The following is a 25,992-nucleotide window of genomic DNA, read 5'->3' as shown; positions in this document are numbered from 1 at the left end:
ACCGATTATTTTTGGCTGTTGAAGGCCATCTAGTGGTGGTTGTGATCTGCACACTGTGGGCTTTTGCTGTGCATTCTGGGTGCTTTGATTGCACTGTACGTTGTCTGTGGCTTCTTACAGTGGTTTGCTAAGCCGTCTCCCTTGTTGCCTGTCTTTTTAAGGTGTTCATCTGTACTACGTTGGTGGGGAGGTGTATGCCGAGTGTCTTAGTGACAGCAGCATCTTTGTTCAGAGTAGGAACTGCAACTTTCACCACGGCTTCCATCCCACCACCGTCTGTAAGATTCCCAGCAGCTGCAGTCTCAAAATTTTTAACAATCAGGAGTTTGCTCAGCTTCTGGCTCAGTCAGTCAACCATGGGTTTGAGGCCGTGTATGAGCTCACCAAGATGTGTACCATTCGAATGAGTTTTGTCAAGGTGAGTAGTTATGATCCACAATGTGACTTTAGTCATCGTAAGCATGTGTGCATTATAAGAAATTATTAGATGAAGGTCATCAGTGCTTTTGACTCAATTTCATAACATTTCAAGTAAAAATTTTAATTTATCATTTTACCATATGACAGGTTATTTCATTTTGTAATCTGCACATAAGATCATGATTAATTTTGATAATGGGTAAGGATTGGGTTTACAAAGTATTTGTGTAGTAGACTAGATTGTTGGAAAGTGCTTAATATTAAAATCGCATTTTGACTGGCTTAGATTCCATTACAATGAAGTAGAAAATTTATAATACTTTATCACTAGTGTCTCAGGCCTGTTGCAAAGGATAGATAAAGCCTATTACTTCCATGACCTGATTTTACTGAACATTATAAAGATTGTGTCTCATTAACAAAATGTTGAGAGGATCATAGTGGTGAGGTTCAGCAGTTGGAGCTGCTTCCTCCTACTTGTTTTGGCACTTAAGCCCAGTCCTGTTTCCTTGCTGTTTATCAATGATTTGAATCTAATTTCTCTCCCTTTTTTGAAGTGTGGCTTTTTTATTGTCCAGTCGCCTGCCTGCCCCATAGTTTCCCTGGAGCAGAGCTACTGTAAGCAGAAAGACTGAGAACTTGAGAAATCAGGAAAATAAAAGTTACAAAAACCCACACTTTTCAGTTTTCATCTGAAGCTTACTTTATCTGGTTAATTTCTCACCTTTAGGGATAATGGGTTGATGTGATTCATACAGTACACTACATGGTCTGGACTGGTGGGTGGCCACACTGTCTCACCAGATAAAAACACACAGGAATAAGAGCCCGCCAAGCATGTTGCATGAGGGCGTGGGGCTTTATTTACCCAGTGAGAGTGTGTATCCCAGCAGGACATGACTTAGCAGATCATAGTGTGGGGTCTTTTGTAAGATTTAAACATGTACTGAGCCCTGTGGGCCTGTCTCAGAAATTCTGTTGTTTGTTGAAGTGCAGCTTTGAATAATGCAACTGTGCCTTTTGATACCATGCTGAATGCTTATTGGTTCTCTGGTTACTCAGTTTAAGTACATCCTACGTGTTTCTACAGTTAAGCTTGTTGTTGTTGAAGTTTGTGTAGACTTGACTGTTCAAGAGGGATTTGCTTTGCTGTCTGTTCATTTCCAGGGCTGGGGAGCAGAGTACCACCGTCAGGATGTAACCAGTACTCCATGCTGGATTGAGATTCACCTCCATGGGCCTCTGCAGTGGCTGGATAAAGTCCTTACTCAGATGGGCTCTCCGCTGAACCCCATTTCTTCTGTTTCATAGTGCAGAAGTATTCTTTTCAACTATATTTTTAGTGGACTTGTTTTAATTTTAGAGGAATTTCCAGTACAGATACTGTGAGCTGACATGGAAAAGCAGATATTATGGCTTATTTTTTCTACGTAATTGTGACCAACACATTTGTATTTTATGATGATACTGCATTTGTTTGTATTCATGTTCATTGTGATTAACTTTCAAAAGTATTGTAAACTGTGTAGAGTATTTCCCCTGTTGAAAAGTTTAGAATTGATCTTAAACTGGAACATGCTTCTGCTTAGTGTCCAACAGTTTTTTAATTTGTTGAGTTTTTTGCAAAGTAGTGCATCATATAATGAAATCTTGTCCTTTAAGAGAGCATATATTGTGGAAAGTATAGGTGATATTCCTCTGGTAATTTCTTTGCCCTACCACCTTTGAAAAAGCATACATTGTTTTGCAAAAACATAAAGTAAGGGCTTAAAGGAAACTATTGAATCTTATTGGAAGGACACTGCAGTCCTAACATGGTGTTCAGTGACAGCAGGGTGGTGAATTTCTAGACGTCATACGTTACATTGAATGTAGCTACGTGTGCGTCAGTGTAATGGGCTCTGTGCTAGATATCTTTTGTAAAACATTTTCTTTTTAACAATCTCAAGTATTTGCCATTTACTCAAATTTGTCATAAGTTCTACTTAACAGCTAGTTACTGTGTGCTCTACGGCATTGTTCGGCTTTGTTTGCTGCTTTGGGCCAGTGTTTCAAGAACTGTACTGCACATCAGTATTTTCATTTTGCACTTTTATGGTGACTGTCTTAGTGTAACCTCTGGTAAAATGCTGTCAGGCAACCTGTCTTAGATTCCTCTTTGTTTCCTTGGCTAACACTGCCATTTGGAGATGACAGCAGTAAGCTGTGCTGCTTTTTCCTTAACTTTCAATTTAGTTTGATGTTGTTGTTCTATAGCTCCAGCTAAGGTTCCTGTTAACTCCCTACAATGTTATGAGTGTTATTGATATTGAAAGATCATGTATGAATACCTTTGCTCTTTACCAGACTTGTCATACAAGGACCTATGCAGTATAGCCATCAGAGACTCTTTGGTTGGCCCAAGAGTAAGGCTATTGGTGTAAATGAATCACAGTGGGGGCTGGGATAGTTCATGTCAAATGTCATATAGCAGAGAGTGTGGGCTTGTCTCTGCGTCAACTCTGCCTCTTCTTATCCTTTTCCAACTACATGGGTGCTGGTCCAGAACACTGTCGGACGTGAACACTCTAAGACACCCATTTAGTTCACTGTGCCTTGGCTGTAGGGCTTGTAAGCACTTTGTAGGGAGGGGTCGGATATACAGCTATGGCCTGAGAATGAAGACACTACTTTGATAAAGAAAACGGTCTAATTTGCCTGTCAGAGTAAGAAATTGTGTTTTCTGGTGCCTTTTGAAAATATACAGAGCCACTTTGTTCTGTTGAAAATGTTAGTTTGGTTTGACTTTTTACAGTGTTCTTCCTGCCTTTCTGAGGAAAACAGCTTTTTTTTGGGGGGGGGGGGTGTCCTTTTGTTTTCTGTATCATTATTTATTGTCTTTCAGAGTGCAGCCATTGGGTAACTTTGCTCCTTCAGAGAGGGTGCCTTGCTGGCCTTCAGTAACTTGAGCTGTAAAATAAGTATTCCATAGCATGAGTGTGTCAGCCCATGAAAGAGAGATGTCCGCTTTCTACCAGAGTGCAGAAACTGTCCATTGTTCCTTCCTTAGCAGGCAGGGCAGCCTTTAAGAACAGGTGTGTAGGAGTGTGTGAGTAACAGGTGGTACATGTCCGTGAGCTCTGCTGAAGTCTGGAAACAAGTGCCTGCCTTGTGCCTTTTTCAGCAGTGACTTACATGTTGTTTCTCCACAGTTATCTCATCACAGGCCTCAGGCTTGCCCAGTCCTGTGTGATTTGCTGTCTGTCCAATGGCAGGACTCTGAGCTGTTCCGAGTTTCATGGAGAAATCCCAACCTGCTCTATGGTCTATAAATGGAGACTCTGTCATCTACCTGCTCCTGTACTTCCATCTAAGGACATACATATGCCTGTGGGTGGGATAGCGTTTGTGAGATGAAGACAGCGCAGGGAGTAGGGCTCTGAAGAAGCCACCAGACCAGACCAGTGCCAGTTAAGTCTCTGTCTGAGGTGGCTCTCATGGAGCCCAGGCTGGCCCTGAGAGTGCTGAGTTGCTGAGGGTGGCCTTCAGTTCCCCTGCTCCAGTCTCTACCTCAGTCTCTGAAGTGCTAGGGTGGCTGACATCCACCATCATTCCCAGCTTGTGTGGTGCTGAGGATCAGCCTCAGACTTCACACGTGCTAGGCAAGTGCTCTGCCAACTCAACGACATCCCTAGTTCTACAATCACATGTTTAGCATACAGATTAATATCTTCCAGAGAAAATAGATGTGCAAATAAAGATTGCCATCAGTTTGATAAATTGTGCAAGTGGAGAATCAAAGTCTCAGCCATGAATTACAGCAACAAGATGCTGGCTAGAGAAAGCAGGACCAAGAGGCGCGCTTGACTAGTCAGGGTTGAGTGAAGGCCGCGCTGATGTCACCAAACTGATTGCAAGGGCTGTAAATAGGCATGCTGTGGGCCTTCCAAAATTAGGAAATCAGCTTTAAAATAGCAAAAGCTGGGTGATGGTGGCACAAGCCTTTAATTCCAGCACTCTGGAGGCAGAGGCAGCCAGGTCTCTGTCTGAGGTTAGTCTGGTCTACACAGAGAAACTGTCTCAGGAAAAAAGAAAAAGAAAAAAGTAAAGCAGCAAACAAATAGAACAGGATATGACGTCCCCCCATGTTTCATGGTTGCTGGTGTAAGAAAAGACATGGCTGAGTAGCTAAGGTGAAACCAGTAATAAGATTGCTAAATATAACAGTTCAACAAGCTACGCTAATTACACAAAAAGGAAATGTGCCATTTTTATAACATTTGTAAGTTAGACACCCTTTGGGGCTATGAATGACAGTATCATTGCAATATGAGATAAACTTTAAAAGTCAAAGTTGGGGGTTACCTCACAGTCTTCCAATTGCCTGACAGGACTGTGGGAGACATTTCCATCCCCTGCCAGTGGTGCCCTTGGACTCTTACTGGTCCAGGACCACCTCTTGGTGGTGTCATTTGTGCTTCTGCTGCAGAGAGCACTAAGTGGCTCTGCTCTGTGTCCTCGAATTTTGTCACTTCCCTGGCAGCACTTGGGTCCCTGTCACTGGTTTCTCTAAAAGTCCTTTCTCTTTGCTTCCCGTAGACTCTCAAACACTATTTCTTTGTTTTTGTTTTTGTTTTTGTTTTTTTTTTTAATTCTTTGTTGTTTTGAGACATAGTCTCTGTACAGCCCTGGCTGACCTGGAAATTACTCTGTAGGCTAGCCTCAAACTTGAAGTAATTACTCTGCCTCTGGAGTTCTGGGATGATAGGCATGTGTTGCTGAGTACAGTGACCTCTGATGATTTTTAGAATTCAGCCCCTGGTGATGGTTTGGTTTTAGATCTATCAGCTTTGTCTGAACCCCTTTTGTTCTGCTGAGTAAATCCTCTGCTCTCTGGTCTCGGTAGAAATGTGTTCTTAGTGTACACAAGGCTAAATATCGGTGGTCCATAGGCAGCCTCAGCTTTTAGCTAGAGCATCTTTTTTTAGAGTAATCTCCAGTTAGGTGAGTATTTCCCTCACAGCAGTAGGATTTTCCCCTTTGGAAGATACCAGTTCTTAGAGGTTTTTCTTGTTAATCTGTTTATGGGAAGTAAAAATTAAGGCATTTTTTTCTGCACTAACAGAGAATTCTGTTTGATGGACATCTTAGTTCTGTGGATGTGGGTGGATCCCAGTGTGCTGATAAGAAAGGTAACAGTATTTAGTAGTGTCATCAGGCCTTGCGCTCCTGGGGCACTCAGGAAAGACTTCATCACCCTGTCTAAGGCTGTAGGTCAGCGCCAGACACTTAGCAGGCATAAAGCCCAGCGTTCAGTGCCCCCAGCACTGCACAAGTCTCAGGATACGCCTGTACTGAAATTGAAGTGACCACCTACAACTGGATGGTCTGCCAGAACCACACAATGGAAATTCACACTGATGTGTTTAAAAGCAAGAATACCTTTTAAAACATTGAACTGTTTAGTAGTGACCTCTTCCCCAGCAAAGAGAGTCCTAGAGCCGAGTGTCCTCAGAAGAGAGAAGAGACTGGTGTACTCCTTGTCCAGGAACTTAGTTTTTAAGTTGGCACAAATAGTTATCCTTTAAGGATCTGTTTGAAGTTGCTCTTTTTAAGAAGCTGAGAGTTTTGTGTGCAGTTGGGCGTATGTTTCCCCTTGTCCCACCCTGCCACAAGTCATGGCTTTCTTACTATGAACTGGTGTCAGCCACAGCAACACTCCAATTAGGCCCAAAAGTCCTGAGTTCTTTTCAAAGAAGGTCTTGTAGAGCAGCTATGCTCTTGGGCTACAGTTGGCGGAGCTGCTGTTTCGACATACTCAGAAGCTAATATAAGGAGACGTGGGCATGGCGATTGGGCGGTGTGCTCTTCACCGTGGCTGGCTAACGTTGCTGTTTAACTGAACTTCCTTACATTCGGGTCAGAATGTAATTACAGAGGATGAGCACTTGCGTTTGCCTGCCTGCCTTCTCCGAGGAAGATTCACATGTGGATGATGCAGAGCAGAGGGATGGCTGCATTGTAGGTCTGCTTCTGTGCATTGGTTCTGCCTCTGTTCGCGTCACAGAAGACTAAGCTAGCCACGCTTCGGCTCTGTCAGCTTTGATACTTAAAAAAGTGTAATAGGTTTTACTCTATTGTGCTTCTCAAAGCCATAACTCTTAAGAAATTTGTTTTTGCATATTGTTTGCTAATACTTTGTTTTAATAAACCTCAAAATCTGCTCACAGTGTCTCTTTTTATTTTCTCATACTGTGCCTTCCTCCATGGTTCATGAGTGGTGACCTGAGGAGCAGAGCCACCGGTGCTGTTGGCAGGAGGTGCGTGAACCAGGCGTGCATGTCTCACCGAGCACGGGAGCCCTGCTCAGGAAGATCCCTCTCTGTCCTTCCATGTCTGTCCTCTCTGTCCTTCAATGGCACACACTGTCCTTTTCCTTTTTGTGTGTTTTGTTTTGAAAAAAGATGGAGGCCTATTCTGGGGTGTCTTAGTTTAATCCCCAACATGTCTCGGTCTCATGTGTGAGGGGTTTGCTTAGCAAAGGTGGCTACACACTGTAGTATCGAGTGCCAGGCAGAACTTGAGTTCAGGGCCTTAAGGCTCTGTGCTCCTAGGTAGGGTGCTTAACCTCTCTAAGCCTCAGTTTTTGTATTTATAAAATAAAGATCTCCTTTACAGGAAAATAAGATGAAACATTACAAAAAATATATTTAGATTATTGCTTGTCATAAAATAACATGTTCAAATGATCTGTTGAACTGTGTCACGTATTGCTTGGCATATAATAACTTGTTGAAATGTTCTATTAAATTCTGTCACTTTGGTTTAAAGCAATTGTTTCTAATACTGTTTGAGCTTGAGTGTGGTCGGTGAACTATAAGTTCTTTATTTTGTGTGTCCATGTATTTTGGTTGTCACGTCATGTGCTTGTCTAGATCAGAAAATGACTAGGGTTTCTCTTTTACCACGTGGATCCCAGGAATCCAATTCAGGTCTCCAGACAAAGCAGCATGTGCCCCAACCCTCTGGCCCAGCTAGGCGGTTCTTTGTCCTTTTGTCTACTTTTTCTAGCGCCTGTGATCCTTCCTCTGGTGTGCACCTCTCCTGACTGACACACTCCACACTGCTGGTGCAGGTTTGTCCTGCTTGGGTACACAGGCAAGCACTGTGGTTAGAAGAAAACTTCAGAGTTAATTTTTTATCTGAGGAAAAAAAATGAAAAACAAACAAAACCAGTGTCCCTTTCTTTAAAGGAATCTCTGCAAACCAGACCTTAGTGTCTTATTTGGGAGGCATTTGGCGAGGTGTTCTATGGCAGTCTCCCTGGTTAACTTAGCGTGGTGTGTATTGTGATGTCAGCTTCTGTAAGCCTAATGTTAGCTCTCCAGTTGCTGGGATGCAAGTGGTTGGGATGTTGCAGTGGCATGCCCAGCAGCTTCGGCCAGTCTGCAGGACAGCAGTTTTCATGCTGTTTGTTTCATAAGCATGTCTGAGGCGGCCATTGGTAGGCAGTCCTCTTAAAGTTTTATTTAAAACTCTACATGAATATGTGATAGAGGATTTTTCAAAATGTCTCTTCCCCCATTTAAAATATGAAAACTTTTGTTGAGTCAGTCACTCTATTTTATTTTCTCTTATCCTAAGTCCTTTTCCATTTTGCTGCCTTAAAGGTATTGGGGTGGTCGGGAAACCTTAAAGATGAGCTGTTGGCATCTTGAACTCTCTTCAAACTGTATTTAGATGGGAAGGGATCAGAGGATTTGGCTAATGCTTAAGACTATATCGAGAGGGAAATATGTGTTATTCCTGGTGAGAGGCATGTCCTGGGGTAGTTCATTCATGTTTGAAGATGGATTTTTTTGTTTGTTTGCTTATTTGAGCCAGAGTCTCATGTAGTTATGTAGCCAAGGATAACCCCTGACTTCTGTACCTCCTGCCCCTGGCTTCTGAGTGCTTGGATCACAGGAATGGCCTACCAGGAATCTGAGGCCTGGGATCACAGGGCCTACCAGGCTGTGTCCATAAAATTCAGACCTTGTGCATGTTAGGCAGGTGTCGTCCCCCCCCTCCCCCAGATGAGCTATGCCGCCCCTGGATTGATTTTGGAAAGTGCTTTTACTTCATCTTAATCTCCACCCCTTCTTCATTCAAGAAACTTTACACATCTCATTTTCAGGATTATTTAGCTGTGTCCTCTCCTGATCCGCTCAGGTGATCACTCACTACTGGTCCGCTGCTTTCTTTGGTAAGTTTGTAGCTAGGTAGGGATGACACTGTACGTGACATGGTATGTTACTGTGCATGCAGATGTGCACTCACACAGGCTGCAGGTTGATCTTGGCTGTCTTCCTCTGTCACTCTAGACCTTATTGTTTGAGACATGATCTCTTACTGAATCTGGAGCTCAACATTTCACTAAACTGGCTAGACATCAAACCACAGGATTCATCTGTCCCTGCCCAACAGTACCGGGTTAAACATACACCACACACATACACACACACACACACACACACACACACACACAATGGGTTTACCTATTATTTCACTCACTGTACCATCTTCCCAGCCCCAGATTAAATGGTGCTCTTTACCTTGCTTCTCTCTACCTCACTTCCTCTCCCTCCAAGTCCTACACCACTCCGCTCTCCTTCAAACCATGGCCTCATTCATTGTTACTGTATGCTCATATGTATATGCACATACATGTATACCCCCAAACAACCTGCTCACTCAGCCTGTACACGCCACCTGCATGCCGGCCTTCAGGGCTGGCCACCTGGCCCTAGACAACCAATCTGTGCGCTCCTCCCCAGTAAGAGCCTCTCTCCTGCCCTCAGTGTTGCCCAGTTTCCTGTAGTTCTTTGTGTGGGGCTAAGGCCGAGTGGTCTTTCATCTGTTCTCTTTGGCATGTCTGTTGTCCTTGTTCATCTCATGCCTAGGCAGTCATTTTGGTGAGACTTTATGGTTGTAGCAGTTGGTACAGTGACTAAGGAAATCAGTAAGGAGAATTCTCACACAAAATAAATCTATCATATGACCCAGCTAGACCTCTCCTTGACATGTGCCCCCAAAGACTCAGCAGATGCACACTCAGCACATTCACTGATACTCTATTTGCAATAGCTAGGAAATAGATATGACCTTCAGCTGATGACTGATGAAGAAAATTCGGTACACAGACACTCTAGAATACCGTTCCATGCTGAAGGAAACCATGAGTGTTCCAAGGAAATGGGCGGAACTAGAAATGACCATATTAAATGAGGTAAATCCAGACCCAGAAGTAGAAACATCACATTTTCTCTCTTACTGGGGGCTCCTGGCTTTAGATCTTCTGGTGGAACATACACTGGAGTAACTGCAAAAGTCAGGAAAGTTAAAGGGGGAGGGACCATTACCATAGGGAGCAGTAGGGAGAGAAATAGGTGCAAGTGATTGTGAAGATGGTGCTCTGGGTGGGGAGGAAGAAGGGAGATGAAATACAGAAAGAGAGAGGAAATTAAAATGATAATAAAGGTGTCTGAAAAAAGTAGGGAGTCATACTATTAACTACCTTAGAAAGCCTATAGCATGTAAGTCTGGGTATAAAGATACAGTTCTAATAAAGTTTTCTCATCTGGGATGATGGTGCTCTTTCCAAGAGCGGAAGACCAGTACCAAGCATGGAAGTGCTTGGAGTTGTTCAAGGTTGCCCAAGAAACTCCCAAAACATTCCAGGCTATTGCTACTACCCAGTCTGCTGTGTCAGCACTTGGGATTTCTGGGAACACAGACCTGCGTCCCCTGCTGGAGCCGTTCAGTGTTGGAAGTCTGCTGTCTGACATGTTGACAGAACACTGATGCCTAGTGTGATTATTATACTAGAGTTCACCTTGTAAGTCATGTAATGAGGCAACTTTTAGTTAAACTGATTCTAGCTCACAACATTATCAGATCTCAGTCACTATATCCCAAAGGAAATTTAATTAAGAAATTATAGCACATAGATCTCTCTCATGGAACCCTTGGACCATAATATAATGGGTACCTACGACTATTGCCTCGATGGACCCAACTGTTACTCCGCTGACCTGTAAAATCAACCATGCAGCTGGGGTTTCCACCTGTTGGCACTTGGGGTTCTCTCCGAGAATGTGCAAAGGACACAGTTTCCAAGATGTGTTTGAGGACAAGACCAAAAGAGTTGTGTGAACTATTTTAGAGCCTAGGGGTGGGTGTGTTCTGATCTGTGTAATTTGGCTTACGCCATGAGGTTCCTTTCCCATCTGTCACGTGGGGCTGCTGCAAAGGACACCTCCGAGACCTAGAAAGCTTAGGGGGAGGTTATGTGGATGATAAAGGCCGAGGGGACTTGGTCAGCTTACGGTTTTTGCAGCTTACAGTGTGTCAACATTAGTTCCGAATTAACAGCCAACATTCACCAATTAACTTCCTCACACGCCTGTGAAATTTGTCATTGACTTAGAACTGGTTGGGCTCTCTCAGTGATGCCTGTGAATGTGGAGATTAACGCGAGCACCGATGATGTGAACTGGGCTCCAGAGAGAATGTGTCAGGGATGTTATTTGGCATCATCTGTTTAAGACACGCAGGACTTCACCTCTGCCCAGTGTACACCTTGGTTCCTTCCCCCAGCCTATCTCCTCTGACCTTGAGCCATGCAGTTCAGCTAATATTTGAGAACTGGTACATGTCATGCTGGTGGATATACAGATAAAAAGAAATCCTTTTCCTGTTCATCTTCATTCTCCACGGAGGCAGCAGACAAGGGAAATAAAATGTCTGTTCACCGATAAGTTCTGAGGAGGAAATGGTGGGAAGTGAGTGCAGAGAGGAAGGAATTACAGCTGTGGTTGTCACCGCCAGGGGAAGAGCTCAGTGGAAAGCCAAGTTTGGGTTCAAGTCCAGGGAAAAGTCAGGAAGTCAGTTGAACGTTCCTGTTCCAGGCAGTTGGGAAGGCGTGGGGGCAAGGTCGCTAAGATCTGCCTTTCCTGCAGGAAGCGGAATGTTGTAAGTAAAAATAGGACATGTACTAGTGTAAAACTTCCGTGCTTAGTCTCCAAGGGAGATAATAATAATAACTCAAGTGTTACATACACAGCGACAAGAATGCTAGTTGTGAACACTGGATTACCACCTTTGGGAAACAGGCTGCTTGGAGGACCAGTCTGTAAGGCGGTTTCAATTTGGTATTTTGTCGGATACAGGTGTAAGGCGAAAAGTCAAAGACGAATGCACAGGTAGAACTCACTTTAAACTTTAGCTGTTTCTTCAGTATAACTAGCAAATCTCCACTGGGTGCCTGCTTTGTGTCTTTAAAAAGGTGAGGCATCTCGAGGAAGTGGTGAGCAGGGCAAATGTCTTCCTCTCCTATGACAGTACACAGTCGTGGGGAAGAGACAGGCTAATTACAGTCACGCTGTAGCTCTCACTGGGGACATAGAAAGGTGGAGTCAAGGTCGAAGACACTGCATTTGAAGTGACCACCCTCTCAGAATGTAGAATGAGGTAAGAAGCCCAAAGCAGACGGTGGGGAAATGGGCGATCTGTGCTCTCTGCGGGGTTTTCTGCTCAGCTGAGTTCATCTCCCCAGTGGCTGGGCTAGCCAAGAGGATAACTTATCAGTTTAGGGAGCTCAAGCAAGTTTTGACAAAGATTAGAAATCAGAAGGATGAGAAGGCATTAGCCAGAGGGAGGAGAAAGCAGCCTAATGCAGAAGGTTCTTGGGGGACTAAATGGTTTCAAGTTCAAGAATATGAGGACATGATGCTGGTTGTGGACCAGGAGGTTCTGGGCCTTGTAGGCAAAGATGAGATTCTCATTTTTAATCAGGAAACAAAGGAGAAGCCATTAATATACGCTGGGACTGAAGGCAGACACTGCAGTCAGGTTTGTATTCTGATTGGGGGTAGACACAAGGCCATAGGGCAATGGAGGTAGGGGGATTTAATGGGGGAGAAGGACACTTAGCAGATAACCTCTGCATATGAGCAGATGATATGGCTTTTTACAACCTTGGGCGGTCATATGCTGATGCAGTTAATACTGAAAATACTGAAGAAACCTTAAATTGAGAAAGAAAGGTGATGGCCCTGTAAGGTCCTTCTGAGGGACACTAGAAGCTGTGAGGATAGAGGAGATCCAGCTGCCCCTGACGTAGGCAGGCATGCTGGGAAGGGAAGACCTCTACCATCTTGTCCCACATGAGTGAGAAGAGATGTCAAGTCTCTTGTGGAAAGCAGTCTCTGTCTTACTGTAAGCACTTCTGGGGCCAGCACCCTAACTGAACACGCAGCTCACATCCAAGCCCATCCTGCACACCTGACATGAGCCGAGCACTGGACCTGAAATGTCTGTGTTGAAAGTCCCACGAGGTGGGTGCTGTTATCTCCATTCCATAGCTAAGGAAGCAGCCATCAGGGAGTATGACCCAGGTATAGAGGGTAGGATCACACTCAGGTCAGCTGACTCCAGAACTCAGACTCTTGGTCCCCATTGCTGTCTCTCCCTACTTTCCACACTCCCATCCCTTCCCACGCTGCTGGGATGTCTGCTTGCTAACACTCTTTTCTGCTCCCAGTGGTTGTTTTAGAGAGGAAGCACAAACACGCCTGGACAGGGGCTCTTCCTATGTTTAGCCCACCACACCCAGCGCTCCTAAGGTGTTTCCCTTACTGCTTGGGCTGGGAATGGGATAGCAAAGGCAGAAAAGTGCATGTGATTGGTTCTAGCCTCCGGAGAGCATCTGTCTTAAGCTTGGGCTGCCGAAACAAAATACCATCATACATTTGATAGATTAGACAACAAAAAATTTATTTTCCCATGGTTCTGGAAGCCGGAAGTCCAGTCTCAAGGTTCTGGTTAATTCCGTTTCTGATGAGGGTTTCTAGATGGCTCATGTAGCCTTCTCAGCGACAAGGAACTAGGAGTAGATCAGGACCATGACCTCGTGAAGCTCCAATTCCATAGTGCGAATGCAGCCACTCTGGGAATCAGGGCCCCCATGTACAAATTTGGGGAGAACATACACATTCGGTCCACAATACTATCTAAATTGTAATGATCACACTGTAATCCACTCGTTTACATATTAGCAGAGGACAGCTCACATTTTGCTGCTTGGGGGAATCCAGGTCCAATATGAAGAAGAACCATTACTGCTCAGCCAGCCCAACGCTACCCTGGAAAGTCAGAATGGAGTTATTTAGAACAGCAGGGCTGGTACACGGTGCTCTTACTGACTCGGCTCTCGATTCTAGCCCTGTGTAGGCCCCGATATCTGAGAGTTTATTCCAGAAGCAAGCACCTCTTGTTACCTTGCTCCATATTTTATGAAGGAATCCTAATGGCACTGGATCTCTGTGGCTATAGCCGGCCCGATAGTGCCCCTAGGAACCGCAGGTGACTTCATAGCCAGTTACTCAGTCACGCTCTTCTCTGAGGGGATTTGCCCTTCCTTTTTCTTGTGGCGACAGAAGACTGGGCTGTAAGTGAGCACATCCTGTCTGGGAGTCGGCATCTTCTCTCAGACTCAGATCTGTTGGTGACAAGAATAGCTAACCTTTGAAAGCTCAGTCTATGCCTGTGTTTGCTCAGGCTGTGACACGGGCTTAGTATACTACCTGGCAGGTCAGATCCGATGTGACAGGCATTTCATGGATGAGGTCACAGGACATAGGTACTTCATAGTGGTCATAGGGACTTTAAGCCAGAGGGTTAGAGCAGATTCCCCAGCACAACACCTTCAAAGCTGACCACGAGGGTGTAGTAGAGGAATTTCCTGCTCCACCATACCCTACCTTTCCCAGCCCCAGCCCTGAGCATGTGATTTTGGTATGCTAGCTAGGGACATGGTTTACCTATCTATCTATGCCCACAGTCTGCTCTGAGATCCGGGTACTGTGGATTAGCTGGACAATCCTTAGAGATGACTTAAACTGGTTTGGCTCCATTTCCAAATAATAGTCTAAGATGCTGTGAGGAGACAGGACAGAGGAGGCATCCCAACAAGGACCCAAGGCTGCAGGGATTCAGAGCTCTAGAGCCTGGCTGTGTAACCAAGTCTTCCTGCCACCTCCTCTAGGGTAAGGGTAGGAATGGTGAAGGAGAGCTCTGTCTCACTGAGCCTCTGGCTTAGCCATCCGAACATGTCCAAACTCCCTTATAAATGTTGCAGAATTCTGTGTCTGTGCACTTGGGTGGGGACAAATGTGCTTTTCCTGCCTCAAAGATTCACAGAGCTTTCACGACCCCTGGCATGGTTTAAGAATGAACTGGATTAGTATGTCAAATTCTTTTTTGGTAAAAATGTCTCTTAAGCTCAGGTGAAGTGAACGTCTTTAAGCCAAATGGCTCCTGGAAGTATTTTACACACCCATTAAAATAACTTCCTGGCAGGGCATGGGGCAAGGTGGTCCATGCCCATAACCTCAGCATTCAAGAGGCAGAAGCAAGCTGACCTCTGTGAATTCCTGGCCAGCCGGGCCTATGAGACCCTGTGTCAAAATAAAACCCACCTCCCTGGAATTAGGCTAACTTAGAAAATAGTCAAGTCAGTCACAAACCTGCCTCTGGCCCTTTAGTTCTTTGCTCTATCCCCATGGGGCCGTCCCTGTGGGGATGTCAGGGCTGGCTTTTGTCTGCCTGGGAGGAAATGCTACCCCCTCCCTCCCTTTTCAGGACCTACCTTCACTAAGCCCTGGCTCAAGAAAGCTCAGACAGCATAGGAGTGAACGATCTGCCTCTCAGAGAGGGTCTCTATGGGGTCCAGTTAACAGGATGTATGTATTCAGCAGATCAGGTGGTAGTTATCCCTGGGGTCTACCAGCAAACAAAACCCAAAAGAAAACACTTTCCAGAGCAAGCAAAAAACTAGGGGAAACCAGAGAGCAGAGATGTTCAGACTGACCTGACCCTCGCGAGGGAGGTGGGTTGGCCTTGGGTCTATTCCTCCTGGGGATGGACCCTCTCATATTCCCTTTCCAAACGGTGCGACCAAGGATCAATGTGTTCTGTGCTGGATCTAATTTGGTGAGCTTTTATTGTAGAAATGTACTCCGTGAGGGCATGAGAGGCGGCTGTAATCACTTGTCCCTCCACCGGTCCCTTAGCTCCTGCTGCCAGAGGAAATTGGGTACCCAAGTGGGACACACTGAAACCTTGCATCATTTCTCTATCGGATCTCCAGTGTCAAAGAGCAAGAAAGGCAGTAGCAGCTGCAGAGGACCCGGGAGTCTGGACTGGACAGTCAGCTCCTGATTAGTCCCGCGCTCTCGCGGTGCCTGCTGCCCCTCTGTGAGCAAAGTCAGGAACTAACCGGGCAAGCAAGGCTCCTGTGCCTGGGTGGGTCTTTCCGGGTGGTTTCCTGACTCGCCTGGTGAGTGGGGGGGAGGGGGACTCGCCTAGGGAGTACTTTCAGTCACTGGGACCAGGACCCCGCAACCTGCTAACACCCCTTATTCTCCAGGTTCAAAAGAGTCTTTGGGCGGCTCTAGGGCCCACCCTACTCTGCTCCTGCTGGAGGCTTTTCTGCAAGGCCAAGACCAAGCTCCCCGCGGCCCTGATTCCTTCTGCCCTATACCGGTCGCGTCTTCCAGGGTGCACGGGCGTCGCGCAGCGAGCGATCGTGGGGCAGCGCAGCAAAGGCCGAGTGGCGCAGCTGGCAGCCGATAAAGAGGACGACGAGCGCCACTGACAGCAGTAGGAGGAAGAAGAGCAGCAGGTAGGTGGGCAGGTCGGGCTTGGTGGCCGAGCCGTCCCGTACTCCACGAGCGGTGGCCAGCTCCAGCGGCAAAGCGCCCTCTGCCTTGACCGTGGCTCCGGGGGCCAGCGCGCCACTTCCCGCCGCCTCCGGCCCGCTGGTGGCGTTGAACACGTCGCCGTACATGATCCGCGGGACCTGCCGACTCCAGCAGGACCACCTCACTTCTGATGCTGCTGACCGACGTTGCTAAGAGCCTCCATGGCGCTCCCCTCCCGCCCAGCGGAGCGCACCTGCGGGGGAATCGGTGCCCCGCGGGTGGCGAGGTCAATGGGACCAGGGGGGCGTCCGCCACACCAGATGCTCAGCCGCGGCAGATCCGGGCACCTCGGGAGTTCCTGCTTCTGGCTGCTGCTACCTGGAGAGTCCCGAGCCCCGGACCGCTTTTACGGTTTTCCAGCCGTTCTTCAGCTCGGGTGAGCTCCGGAACAGCCCTGGGCTGCAGCAGCTGCGAAGGGTGCAGGTGAATGCAGCAACAGCTTTGCTCTGGGCGCGGGTGCTCGCGTGTCCTCAGCTCCCCCGAGTGCGGTGGCCTTTTGGAGCGGTCCCCGCAGCCTCGGGTCGTTGTCCAGACCCCTGGTGTGTAGCGCGAGCTCGCTCTACACCTCCTCGCGCGCTCCCACCGCTGCGCCCCTGCCTGAGCTGGAGACTGAGCTCTGAGAGTCTTCTGTCCTGGTCGGGAGGCGGGGAGGTGGCAGGATTTGCAGCGCTGCCCTGAGAGAGGCTGCGAACCAATGACTGAGGATCAGAAGGGACGCGGACAGCCTGTGGCCTCCTGCCTTTCATCACTCACCAAAGAGGATACCGAGAGGGAGAAAGAGGGAAAAAAAAAAAAAAAAAAAAAAAAAAAACAGGGAAAAATGCTAGGGCAATGGAGTTCTCCTCCCCCCTTCTATCTGCAAAGTCTGGGATTGAAGGGGCTGGGATTTGAACCTGGCTGGGAGTCCATGCGCTTGGCCTCCACAGTGCCTTTCATGGCAGAGGGGTTCTGGTAGCTGTTAATTCATGTCTCTAACCACACGTTGAATATCGGGTGCGGGCTTCAGGGTCCATGTCCCACACTGCCATAGCGCTGTGGTACCTTTGTGTGCAGTGAGGTACCTTACCTCAGGTGGGATCTGGAATCCAAGTAAGGATCTCACCTACTAAGGTTGCATAACAGCAGAGGAGCCTCAGACTCCACAGTCTGGGCTCAGTACCGGTCTACCTTCTGGGGGTTGGGGGTGGGGCGGGCTTATGAGCAGTTACAAGCCAGCAGGCAGAACATTTGATTAAGGGGATGAGCTGATTTATTTATTTATTTATTTATTTATTTATTTATTTATTTATTTATTTATTATGGTCAATTTGACCTATGACAGAGTCACCTGGGAACCTCACCAGGGAGCCTCCACTGAGAAGATTGACCATGAGAATATCTGTGGGGCATCTTCTTGAACATGATTTTGTGGGAGGCATGCTGTGCCATCTCTGAGGAGGTGGTCCTGGGTTGCATGAGAAATCAGGCCATGGGAGGCGAGCCGGTGGGAAGAGTTCCTCCATGGCTTTTGCTTCCCTTCCTGCCTTCAGGCTGAGCTCCTGCCTAAACGTCCTCAGTGATGGACTATGACCAGGAAGTGAGAGAAAAAAAAGCCCTTCTCCTTCTCTAAGCTGGTCTTGGTCGGAATCCTTACACATGCCTTTCCCCATTTCCTTTCCCCTCACACACAGGTGTAGCCAACTGGCATAGAACCCCAGTGACCGGCTGCTCATTGCTCAGACTGAACACACCTGGGCAAAATGGCCTGCAGATCAGTTGTTCACGCCAGGCCTGTGGATCCTCTGGCTTCCAAAGGAGCTGGTCACTGGCTCAGCAACGCTGGCCTGCTCAGATGGATAGACCTGGGAAAGGCTTGGTGGCCAGAACAGAAGGGGGCAGTCAGTGGGACTGGGGGTGGGACTAGGGGAGGGAGTAGCAAGTCCTTGTTTCATGCAAGAGGCCAACGGCAGCTGCCACACTCCTCAGCAAGGCCAGACCCAGGGGCCTATGGTAAAACGACCAAGGCACAGTGCCGAAGTAGACGGCAGCTCTCGGGGTGTCCAAGGGCAGGTGCTGACATCCAGTCTTATATTCTAGATGTCTGTCTGTCCCTCTGTCTGCCTGTCTGTCTGCCTGTCTGTCTGTCTCTCTTTCTCACTCCTCACCCCAGTGCCAGCTTTGTCACCTCACCAATTGTGGTAGAACTTTACACAAGCAGTCAAGTGCATGTCTGTGCCCTCCCCCCTTATGAAAGCCTGTCTGCTGAATGAACCGATAGAAGAAGGAGTTGGCTCATCTTCTCCCCTCCCCCCCACTGCACACCGGGCTTGGTCACAGACGCTATCACACTAGTGGCCAAGGTGTGCCTGGCCTCTGGCCATCCTCACAAGCCCCTTCTTGGTGCTACAGGTGCATCCCTGTGCACTCTGTCAGACGTGAAACAGCAGTCTCGAGTACAGGGATGAATTATGAGCTAAAGTGTCCCAAGGGCTTCTGCACTTTCTTGTACAAGACTCTGCAGAGCCTCCCTGGGCCAGGAGGGGGCCCTGTTAAAGTTAGGGCACAACCTCAGCACTGCCCACATCCACTTGGTTGCCAACCTTGACAGCCTTGGTCCAGGCCAATAATCCTTATGCTTAAAGGACACAGGTCCCTGGGCCTCTATATTTGACAACCGTTTAGACCAATGGCTCACTTATCAGATGGGAAAGCTGGCTCTGAGAGGTACCAGAATCTATCCCCATGAGAACAGGACACCATCTCATAACCAGCACAGGGCTTTAGTCACAGGGGCAGGAGTCACTTTCTCTGTAGGCCTGACCTATTTCTTATGGTACATGCACAGAGAGTGGGATCCTACAGACATGCCAAACCAGAACAGGTCTCACTGGCACCTTAGCCACACAATGATCCATGTGGAGTAGGGTCCAGATAGATGTTTAATTCTGGGTCCTTGTGTGGCTTGAATGAAAGGCTTGGCTGGCTTGGCTTTGGGGTCTTGGCCTGGCATTCCCTCCTGAGCTCTGGATAGGATGTGGTGAGGTTCTTTGCACACTTGAGCCTGCCTAGATGAGAGCCCAGGTAGTGGGCTCCCTGCAGCTGTGTGGGCAGCTCAGCTGGGAAGTGGTATCCTAGGCTGGACAATGCCTTTGGGTTGTATAGGGAGAGCAGACAGACTTCCCTGTGCTGGAAGCAGGTTGTGTTTCTAGGACATGGCTGTTGGTGCCAAGGGAGGGTGTCCTGCAGCGCCACAAGCTCGTGGTGGGGACAAAGGTCATCTCTGATCCTGGGGTCCACTCAGTCCCCCTACCCGACACTGAAGGAGCTGCGCTACAGAGACCATGCTATTGACTTCCGGGTTATCCCTCACGGCAGACTGTTTCTGGAGGCTGCTATCCATGCTCCTATCCCTAACAGCACAGCATGGGCTTCAAGGTTCATCTCCCACACTGCAGCCTGTGATGATGCTGCCATCCCTTCTGTGTACCCCAGGCAAGAGGTGGAACCCAGGAAAGGGGTCACTTGTCAAGGTCACACTGATGGGTTGTGGTGTAAGGGAGCTTCAAATTCTACAGCCTGGGGGTGTCCACTTGGTCTATAAAGGACCACGTTGTCAAGCTGCCTTGTCTTTTGGCTGAGTTGGAGGGGGGTATACAACCCTTTCGGGAGAGTCCTCTGGTATTGATGGGGAAGCCGCAGTTTATTCTCTGAAAGATATTCAGAGCCCTGAGAGGGACGATCACGTTCCCTGCACATCCCCAGGCAGGAAATTAAACAAGGCCGGTCCTGAGTAAATGCAGAGATGAAGTTTACACAGCTTTTTATACAAACCAGATTGACCTTCCATTAAGGGCGCTTTGTGTACTCACACATTTAAGTCTTGGGAAAGATTATAAAAGGGGGCTCCGAGGCCGCCTTTGACAGGCAGAGGTCACAGAACTGTGAACTCACAGAGACCTCTCTCCCATTACGTAGTTGTTAAGTGGCATGCGCACCTCTCCTGGTGCCCGCCTGTGGAGACCAGAGGGAAGGGAGAAGGACGCGCTCTGCTATGTCAGCCATTTGCTGGCTGGCTGTTGAGTGGAGATGGGGAACATTGAGCCCCAGGACTTTGTAAAGTTGCTGAAACGGTGGGGTGCCGGGTGAAGCCTTCTCTGTTCCTTATAAATGCTTGGGGAAGCATTATGAAACAAACCACTTAGTGCCAAACAAGCTGAGGGTGAAGGTCAGAGACAGAGATTTGCTGGGGTTGGGGGCGTGTGGGTGGACTCATACCCCCTCTCAGTGAGCTCTTCTTATTCTTATTTTTTAACAGTTCCTGCCCCAGCATCTGATTCCACCAGAGACACACGATTGCTGGGACCCGAGGACAACGAGGAGGTGCTGTTCGTTCCTGGTGTAGTAAACTTCACCTTTGGTGAGACTCCTTCCTCACATCTGGCCTAACAGTCCAGTCACCAAGCCTATTACCTGTTCTCATTTGCAAAATCACTTCATTTTGGAGTCTAATCTTGGGAGTATTTGTTGTTTATTTCTTAAAATGACCACAACTGGGTCATCACTGGCTACAGTTGCCAAGGTTATCTGTAAAAGAGCTACTAAACATTGTTAGGATGGTGGTTTTGTTCTCGGGGCAGCTTACTCGTGGAACTAACTGCGCAGTGACATTGCTTTTTTCCCTCTCTTGGTTCCTTTGGATTATGCTGAGGGGAAACTGACTTTACCCTGTTACTGGGGGACAGAAGCACCAGGCAGTCACAGCGCTGGGGTGATTCTGGAAAAGGGGAGCCTATAGAAAGAGCTTCAGACTAAAACTCTATCAGCCAGGCCTGTGAGAGGTTCCCAAGCAAACGTCGCCCCATTGAAGTCTCTTGTAAGGCAGGATGTAAGAGGAAGTGGTAGTTCTGAGCGTGCTGACTCAGCAGAAGATTATCTTTTGCTGGGGCCGGGGCTGGGGCTGGGGCTGGGGCTGGAGACCCTTTGTGGCGTGTTGAATTCTGCGAGAAGAGATAGGCGGCAGGGGTCCATCCTTCCCCAGAATCCTCTCTTGGCTCTGGCCCCTGCGGGCAGTTCCTCCCTTCTGAATCTTCCCAGCCTTGGTGCAAACAATAGCTTGTGCCTGTGTCTGGACTGGGGCGCGCGCCCCCTTGTGGTCAGTGCTCTTCCGGGATTTTTGGTTTTCTTTTTTTGTTTTTTGTTTTTCAAGCTATGTAGCCAAGCTGTCATTGAACCTGTGACAGTCCTCTTGTCTCAGCCTCCCAAGTGCTGGGAAGTCTCAGACAAAGGCCTCACTGGCTCAGTGTGTCACTTCTGTGGTCAGTAGTTTCAGGTCCACCCGAGTCCCGAGCTTCAGGCCCTTGTTAGGTTGATTACCTTTTCCTCTGTTTTACAGTTCTGCCTCGGTTGCTTCCGCCCAGACTAGCTTCTGTTGCTGGGAGCGGAGTTCACAGCCCTACCCTGCCTTTGCTCATTCGGGCTCCATTCTCAGGTCTAGGTTGAATGAAGCCAGGAGTTTGTACATTTTCGGGGTCCTCTCTGAGAATAAGACTCGGGACTTGGTTTTTAAGCGAGCATTGACTTAGTACAGGAAACGGAATCAGAGTAAATGTTGTTTTAAAAAGCTGACTCCAAGTGTGAATAAGAAAACCAAGCTTGCCGATATAACTTTAGGGGCCTGTGGGTAGTTTGAATGAAAATTAACCCCATAGGCTCACAGAGGCTGGCGCTATTAAGAGGTGTGTTCTTGTTGGAGTAGGTGTGGCCTTGTTGGAAGAAGCATGTCCCTTGGGGGTGGGTTTTGAGGATCCAAACACTCAAGCCAGGCCAGTGGCTCAGTCTGTCTTCCTGCTCCCTGGTGATACAGATGTAGACCTCTCAGCTCCCTCTCCAGCCCCATGTCTGCCTGTGTACCACCATGCTTCCTGCCATGATGCTAATGGACCAAACCTCTGAACTGTAAAGAAGTCCCCAGTTAAGTCTTTTCCTTTCTGAGAGTTGCTTTGGTCATAGTGTTTCTCTACAGCAATAGAAACTCTAAGACAGGGGCTGGAGATATGGCTTAGCAGTTAAGAGCACTGACTGCTCTTCCAGAGGTCCCGAGTTCAAATCCCAGCAACCACATGGTGGCTCACAACCATCTGTAATGAGATCTGATGCCCTGTTCTGTTGTGTCTGAAGACAGCTACAGTGTACTTATGTATAATAAATAAGACAGGCTCCAGAGGAAGACCTACAAGTTCTTTAGTCTGCAAAGCCAGCCTAATGAGAGGTATGCTGGGATGGCCCCTGTGACCTACAGTCAGTCCACCCTGTAACTGGGACAGCATCAGCTAGAAAGACACTTGGTCTGTTCAACAAGAGGCTGAGGAACTCACTCTCAGTCTATACTTAGGCCTGCTGTAGGGGCTGGTGTTGCTCCAGGCTACCAGCTCTCCTCGGGAATCAGTGAGGGACTGATGGGGGCCTCTTTGCCTCACATCACATCCAGAAGACAAGGCCAAACCTCCAAGCCCTGGCTTTTAGAAGAAGGTCTTCAGTAGCTGGGCTGGCCTGCACAGAGCCCGACCCTATGGACACCAGTCTGGAATTACTTGCTCAGCCTGAAGGTATGCAACTTTTGACACCAGCTCCTTGCCATCCATCAAACACGGAGTTGGCAAAAAGAGGGAAAGAGCCCCATTTGCAGAAGGCTATCCATTTAAGATTTGAAACTATGGTTTTCCCCACATCTTAGCGTGCCTCCCCGTAAAACTACAATCAGCCCTCCCTGTCTGCATGGACAGGTTCAATGGCTGTGGGGAGAAAATATTCAGAAAACCAAAATGTTCTTTCTGTGTTGAACATGTTTGGCTCTTCTTCTTCTTCTTCTTCTTCTTCTTCTTCTTCTTCTTCTTCTTCTTCTTCTTCTTCTTCTTCTTCTTCCTCCTCCTCCTCCTCCTCCTCCTCCTCCTCCTCCTCCTCCTCCTCCTCCTCCTCCTCCTCCTTCTTTTTCTTCCCTGTTGTTTTGTTAGCAATGCAGCATAATAGCTGGTTAGGAACCGCTGACATTGAATTAGGATTATAAATAAACTACAGGACACTGTGCTGTAAATTACATGTAAATAACATTTCACTTTATACAAGGACTTGGGTATTTAAGAACTTAGGTAACTGAGCTGTCTTGGAGCTTGTCCCCCTGGGACAGTGAAGGTGACCAGATAAGGATTTATTTTCTTTTGTTTCATAAGTCCCTCCCTGTGGCCAGTGACCCTCTGCTCCGGCCAACCTTTTCCTGTCACCATAGTCTGAGAAGGGTAGCTCTCACTTCTTTCCCTTTTTTCTTCCCCTCTGCCATGGAGACAGTCCTGTCCTTTTCTAAGGAGAAGTTGCAGGTGAGCTGCTCTGGGGACCGTGGCTATGGGTAGGGACAGAAAAAGGTTCCCTGACCAAGACAACCATGAGGAGACAGGAGAAATGCTTTTCCCGTGAGCCTTGGCAGGGAGGGAGAAAGGGACACACAGGCCCATGGCTTGACTCGTGACCAAGTGTGGAGATATTTGAGTGAGAAGCTGTCCTTTACGTGGCATTTCGAATCTAAATCTGAAGCTCCATCAGCAGTGCCATTTTGTGATGAGGGCATCTTGTCCTTCTCTCAGCTCCCAGTGAGGACACTCAGGCATCTCCATCCTGGGGGCTCTTCCCTGGGAATCTGTTTTGGTTCCCTATATCCCTGCTTTACTGGGGAAAGAGTTTCTCTCTCACCTTTGTCCAGAGAAGGAGGGGTAACCTTGTCTGGAGCATGGGCGATGTGGTTTGCATCACTCAGTCAGAGAAAGGGCTGCTTCTTGGGGGGTGGGAGCCTTTCTGATCACACTCCCTTGTAGATGGTACTGAGATTCAGTGGGGATCGGTGGGACCCAAGCAGATGGTTGGGCAGGTGCAGGGCATCAAGCCATCATCCAGCCTGAGTGTCTTGTTTCTGATCACCCACTCCGGCGAGATCAGCAGCCTTCTGCAGGTCCTCAGAGCTACCCAAAGGGCTGGGACAGCATTCATCAGCTTGGTCTCAGTGTCTCCTCCTGGAACTTCTTCTGACTCATATCAGAATCACTTGTGCTTTTAAAAGCTAATGGTCTCGGTCTTAGTTTGCTTTCTGTGGCCATGATTAACACTGCCCCAAAAGAGGAAAGGTTTATTTGGCTTATGGACCGTGATTCATTGAGGGAAGCTAAAGCGGGGACTGAAACAGAAACAGGGCTTGGTCAGGCCAAACTACCAAGGTGTGAATACCACCCAGAGTGGGCTGAGCCTGCCAATCATCAATCAACTGTCTAGGGGAGGTTCAGGCACCATAGCAAGGAAGGATGGGGCTGTAGCTAGCAGCCCTTCTTTGGTGTCTTGCTTCAACCCTGCCTCTTTGCAGGTTACTTTGTGCACACACTGCTTGTGGGACAGCACTGAATGACAGCAAAAATTTCCATTCCTGAAGTTAGGAACTCTCCCCCAGGTTCCGGGGAGGGTACATAGAAGATAGAGATGGATTGAAGATAAAGGGACCTTACATATTGGTTGGTTTGTGAGGAGACTGAGGGTTCTCTGCCTTAGAATGGAGAGCAGAAATCAGAGAGTGTGAGGACTCTAGATGCAGAGAGAGAGAGAGAGAGAGAGAGAGAGAGAGAGAGAGAGAGAGAGAGAGAGAACATGTTTCCTGCAAGGGTGCAGAAGTCCTCAGAATATGGCCGGTGTTTCCCCCCAACCTTCAGGTGTGAGGTGTTGGAATAATTCCATACATTTACCTGAGTACTCAGAGGCTTTAGCTGCAGCCTGTAGCGCTGAAGTGGTTGGAGACTTCCAGGTCAGCGCCTGGAGAAAGCTGGAAAAGACCAGCAGTGTTTTGAGTTATGTTTGCCATGGGGTCCGTTTAGCAATGGCTTTCAGGAGTGACCTTCAGGAAGTATTTGGATGGAGGTGCATACGGAGAGGTTCATGAACTGGGGTTCTCTGCCTAGTGAGTGGGACCCCTGGCTGGTGTAGCACGGGGGTGGGGTGGGGGGGTTGGACACTCTGAACTGGGCTGAGATGTCTACTCCTCAGAAATGGAGTAGGAATTGGGGCTTCTGCCAGAGATCGGCTAAGAGAAAGAAAAGAACCTTACATTTCGTAGCCATTGTTTCATGGATTAAGATTTATATAATACGCAGACAACTGTGAGCAAATACCTCCAAAAACCATCTCAGAGTGGGTGGATTCAGAGAGATTTCCCTTTTTTTCTCCCTTTGAGTACTAGGGATTTTGGAAATCTCTCCAGTGCCTGTGGTTTGCTTTTTGATGAAAATGATATTTTAAGAAAACAGCACACACCCGAGCAGTGAAAGCGGTTTACTTTGCCACTTCTCTCCTGCCTCTGGGGTCCCCATTCCTTAATTGTCCCATCTGTGCCTTTTCCTCCTGCCCCTGCCAGCATACAGAAGGCACAGGCTGGCATGGGCTGTGGGGGCTATGGGAAAGAGTCTCACTGGTGATGACAGTTGGACATGAAGAATAGTCCTTTATCCTTTGAACCCACTGAGAGGGCACAGTGGTGGTGGGACCTTGTCATTGAGTGTTGGGGAGAAGTTCTCCCTCATATGGCCATGAAGAGGGTTGGCCCAGGGTGTGGGGGCTTTTCACACCTAGCCACATTACCAAATAGCTATCCTTGCAAATGGGGAAGGCAACAGAAGAGCCCGTCAACCCCAGGCTGCTTGGGAAGCGGGGAGTGGGGGGGGGGGGCAAGGCAAAAGCTGCAGGGTTGCTTTAAGAAATTCCCACCATGGTGGGTGGGGCTGAAAAC

General features: G+C 47.9%; 2 protein-coding genes across 3 annotated transcripts in view; one reads left to right on the top strand and one right to left on the bottom strand.

The window, feature by feature from the left end:
- Positions 1-6,791, top strand: part of SMAD5 (SMAD family member 5) — a 34,787-nt gene extending 27,996 nt beyond the window's left edge. For both annotated transcript variants that reach the window (XM_080920500.1, XM_080920501.1), the window contains exons 6-7: positions 162-418; positions 1,588-6,791. In XM_080920500.1, coding sequence (XP_080776626.1) covers positions 162-418; positions 1,588-1,731 — 401 coding nt within the window. In that variant the 3' untranslated portion in view covers positions 1,732-6,791. The remainder of the gene's footprint in view (positions 1-161; positions 419-1,587) is intronic.
- Positions 6,792-15,976: 9,185 nt separating this feature from the next.
- SMIM32 (small integral membrane protein 32) lies at positions 15,977-16,288 on the bottom strand (the record flags this gene model as incomplete). The annotated part of the gene is made up of 1 exon (XM_080930129.1): positions 15,977-16,288. The coding sequence occupies one exon, from the start codon at positions 16,286-16,288 to the stop codon at positions 15,977-15,979; it is 312 nt and encodes a 103-aa protein (XP_080786255.1).
- Between the last annotated feature and the right edge of the window lie 9,704 nt (positions 16,289-25,992).

The sequence above is a fragment of the Micromys minutus genome, assembly GCF_963924665.1.
Source record: "Micromys minutus genome assembly, chromosome: 1".
Taxonomy (NCBI): Eukaryota; Metazoa; Chordata; class Mammalia; order Rodentia; family Muridae; genus Micromys; species Micromys minutus.
Note: the sequence above shows the minus strand (reverse complement) of the source record. Positions and strands in the feature narration are given on the sequence as shown.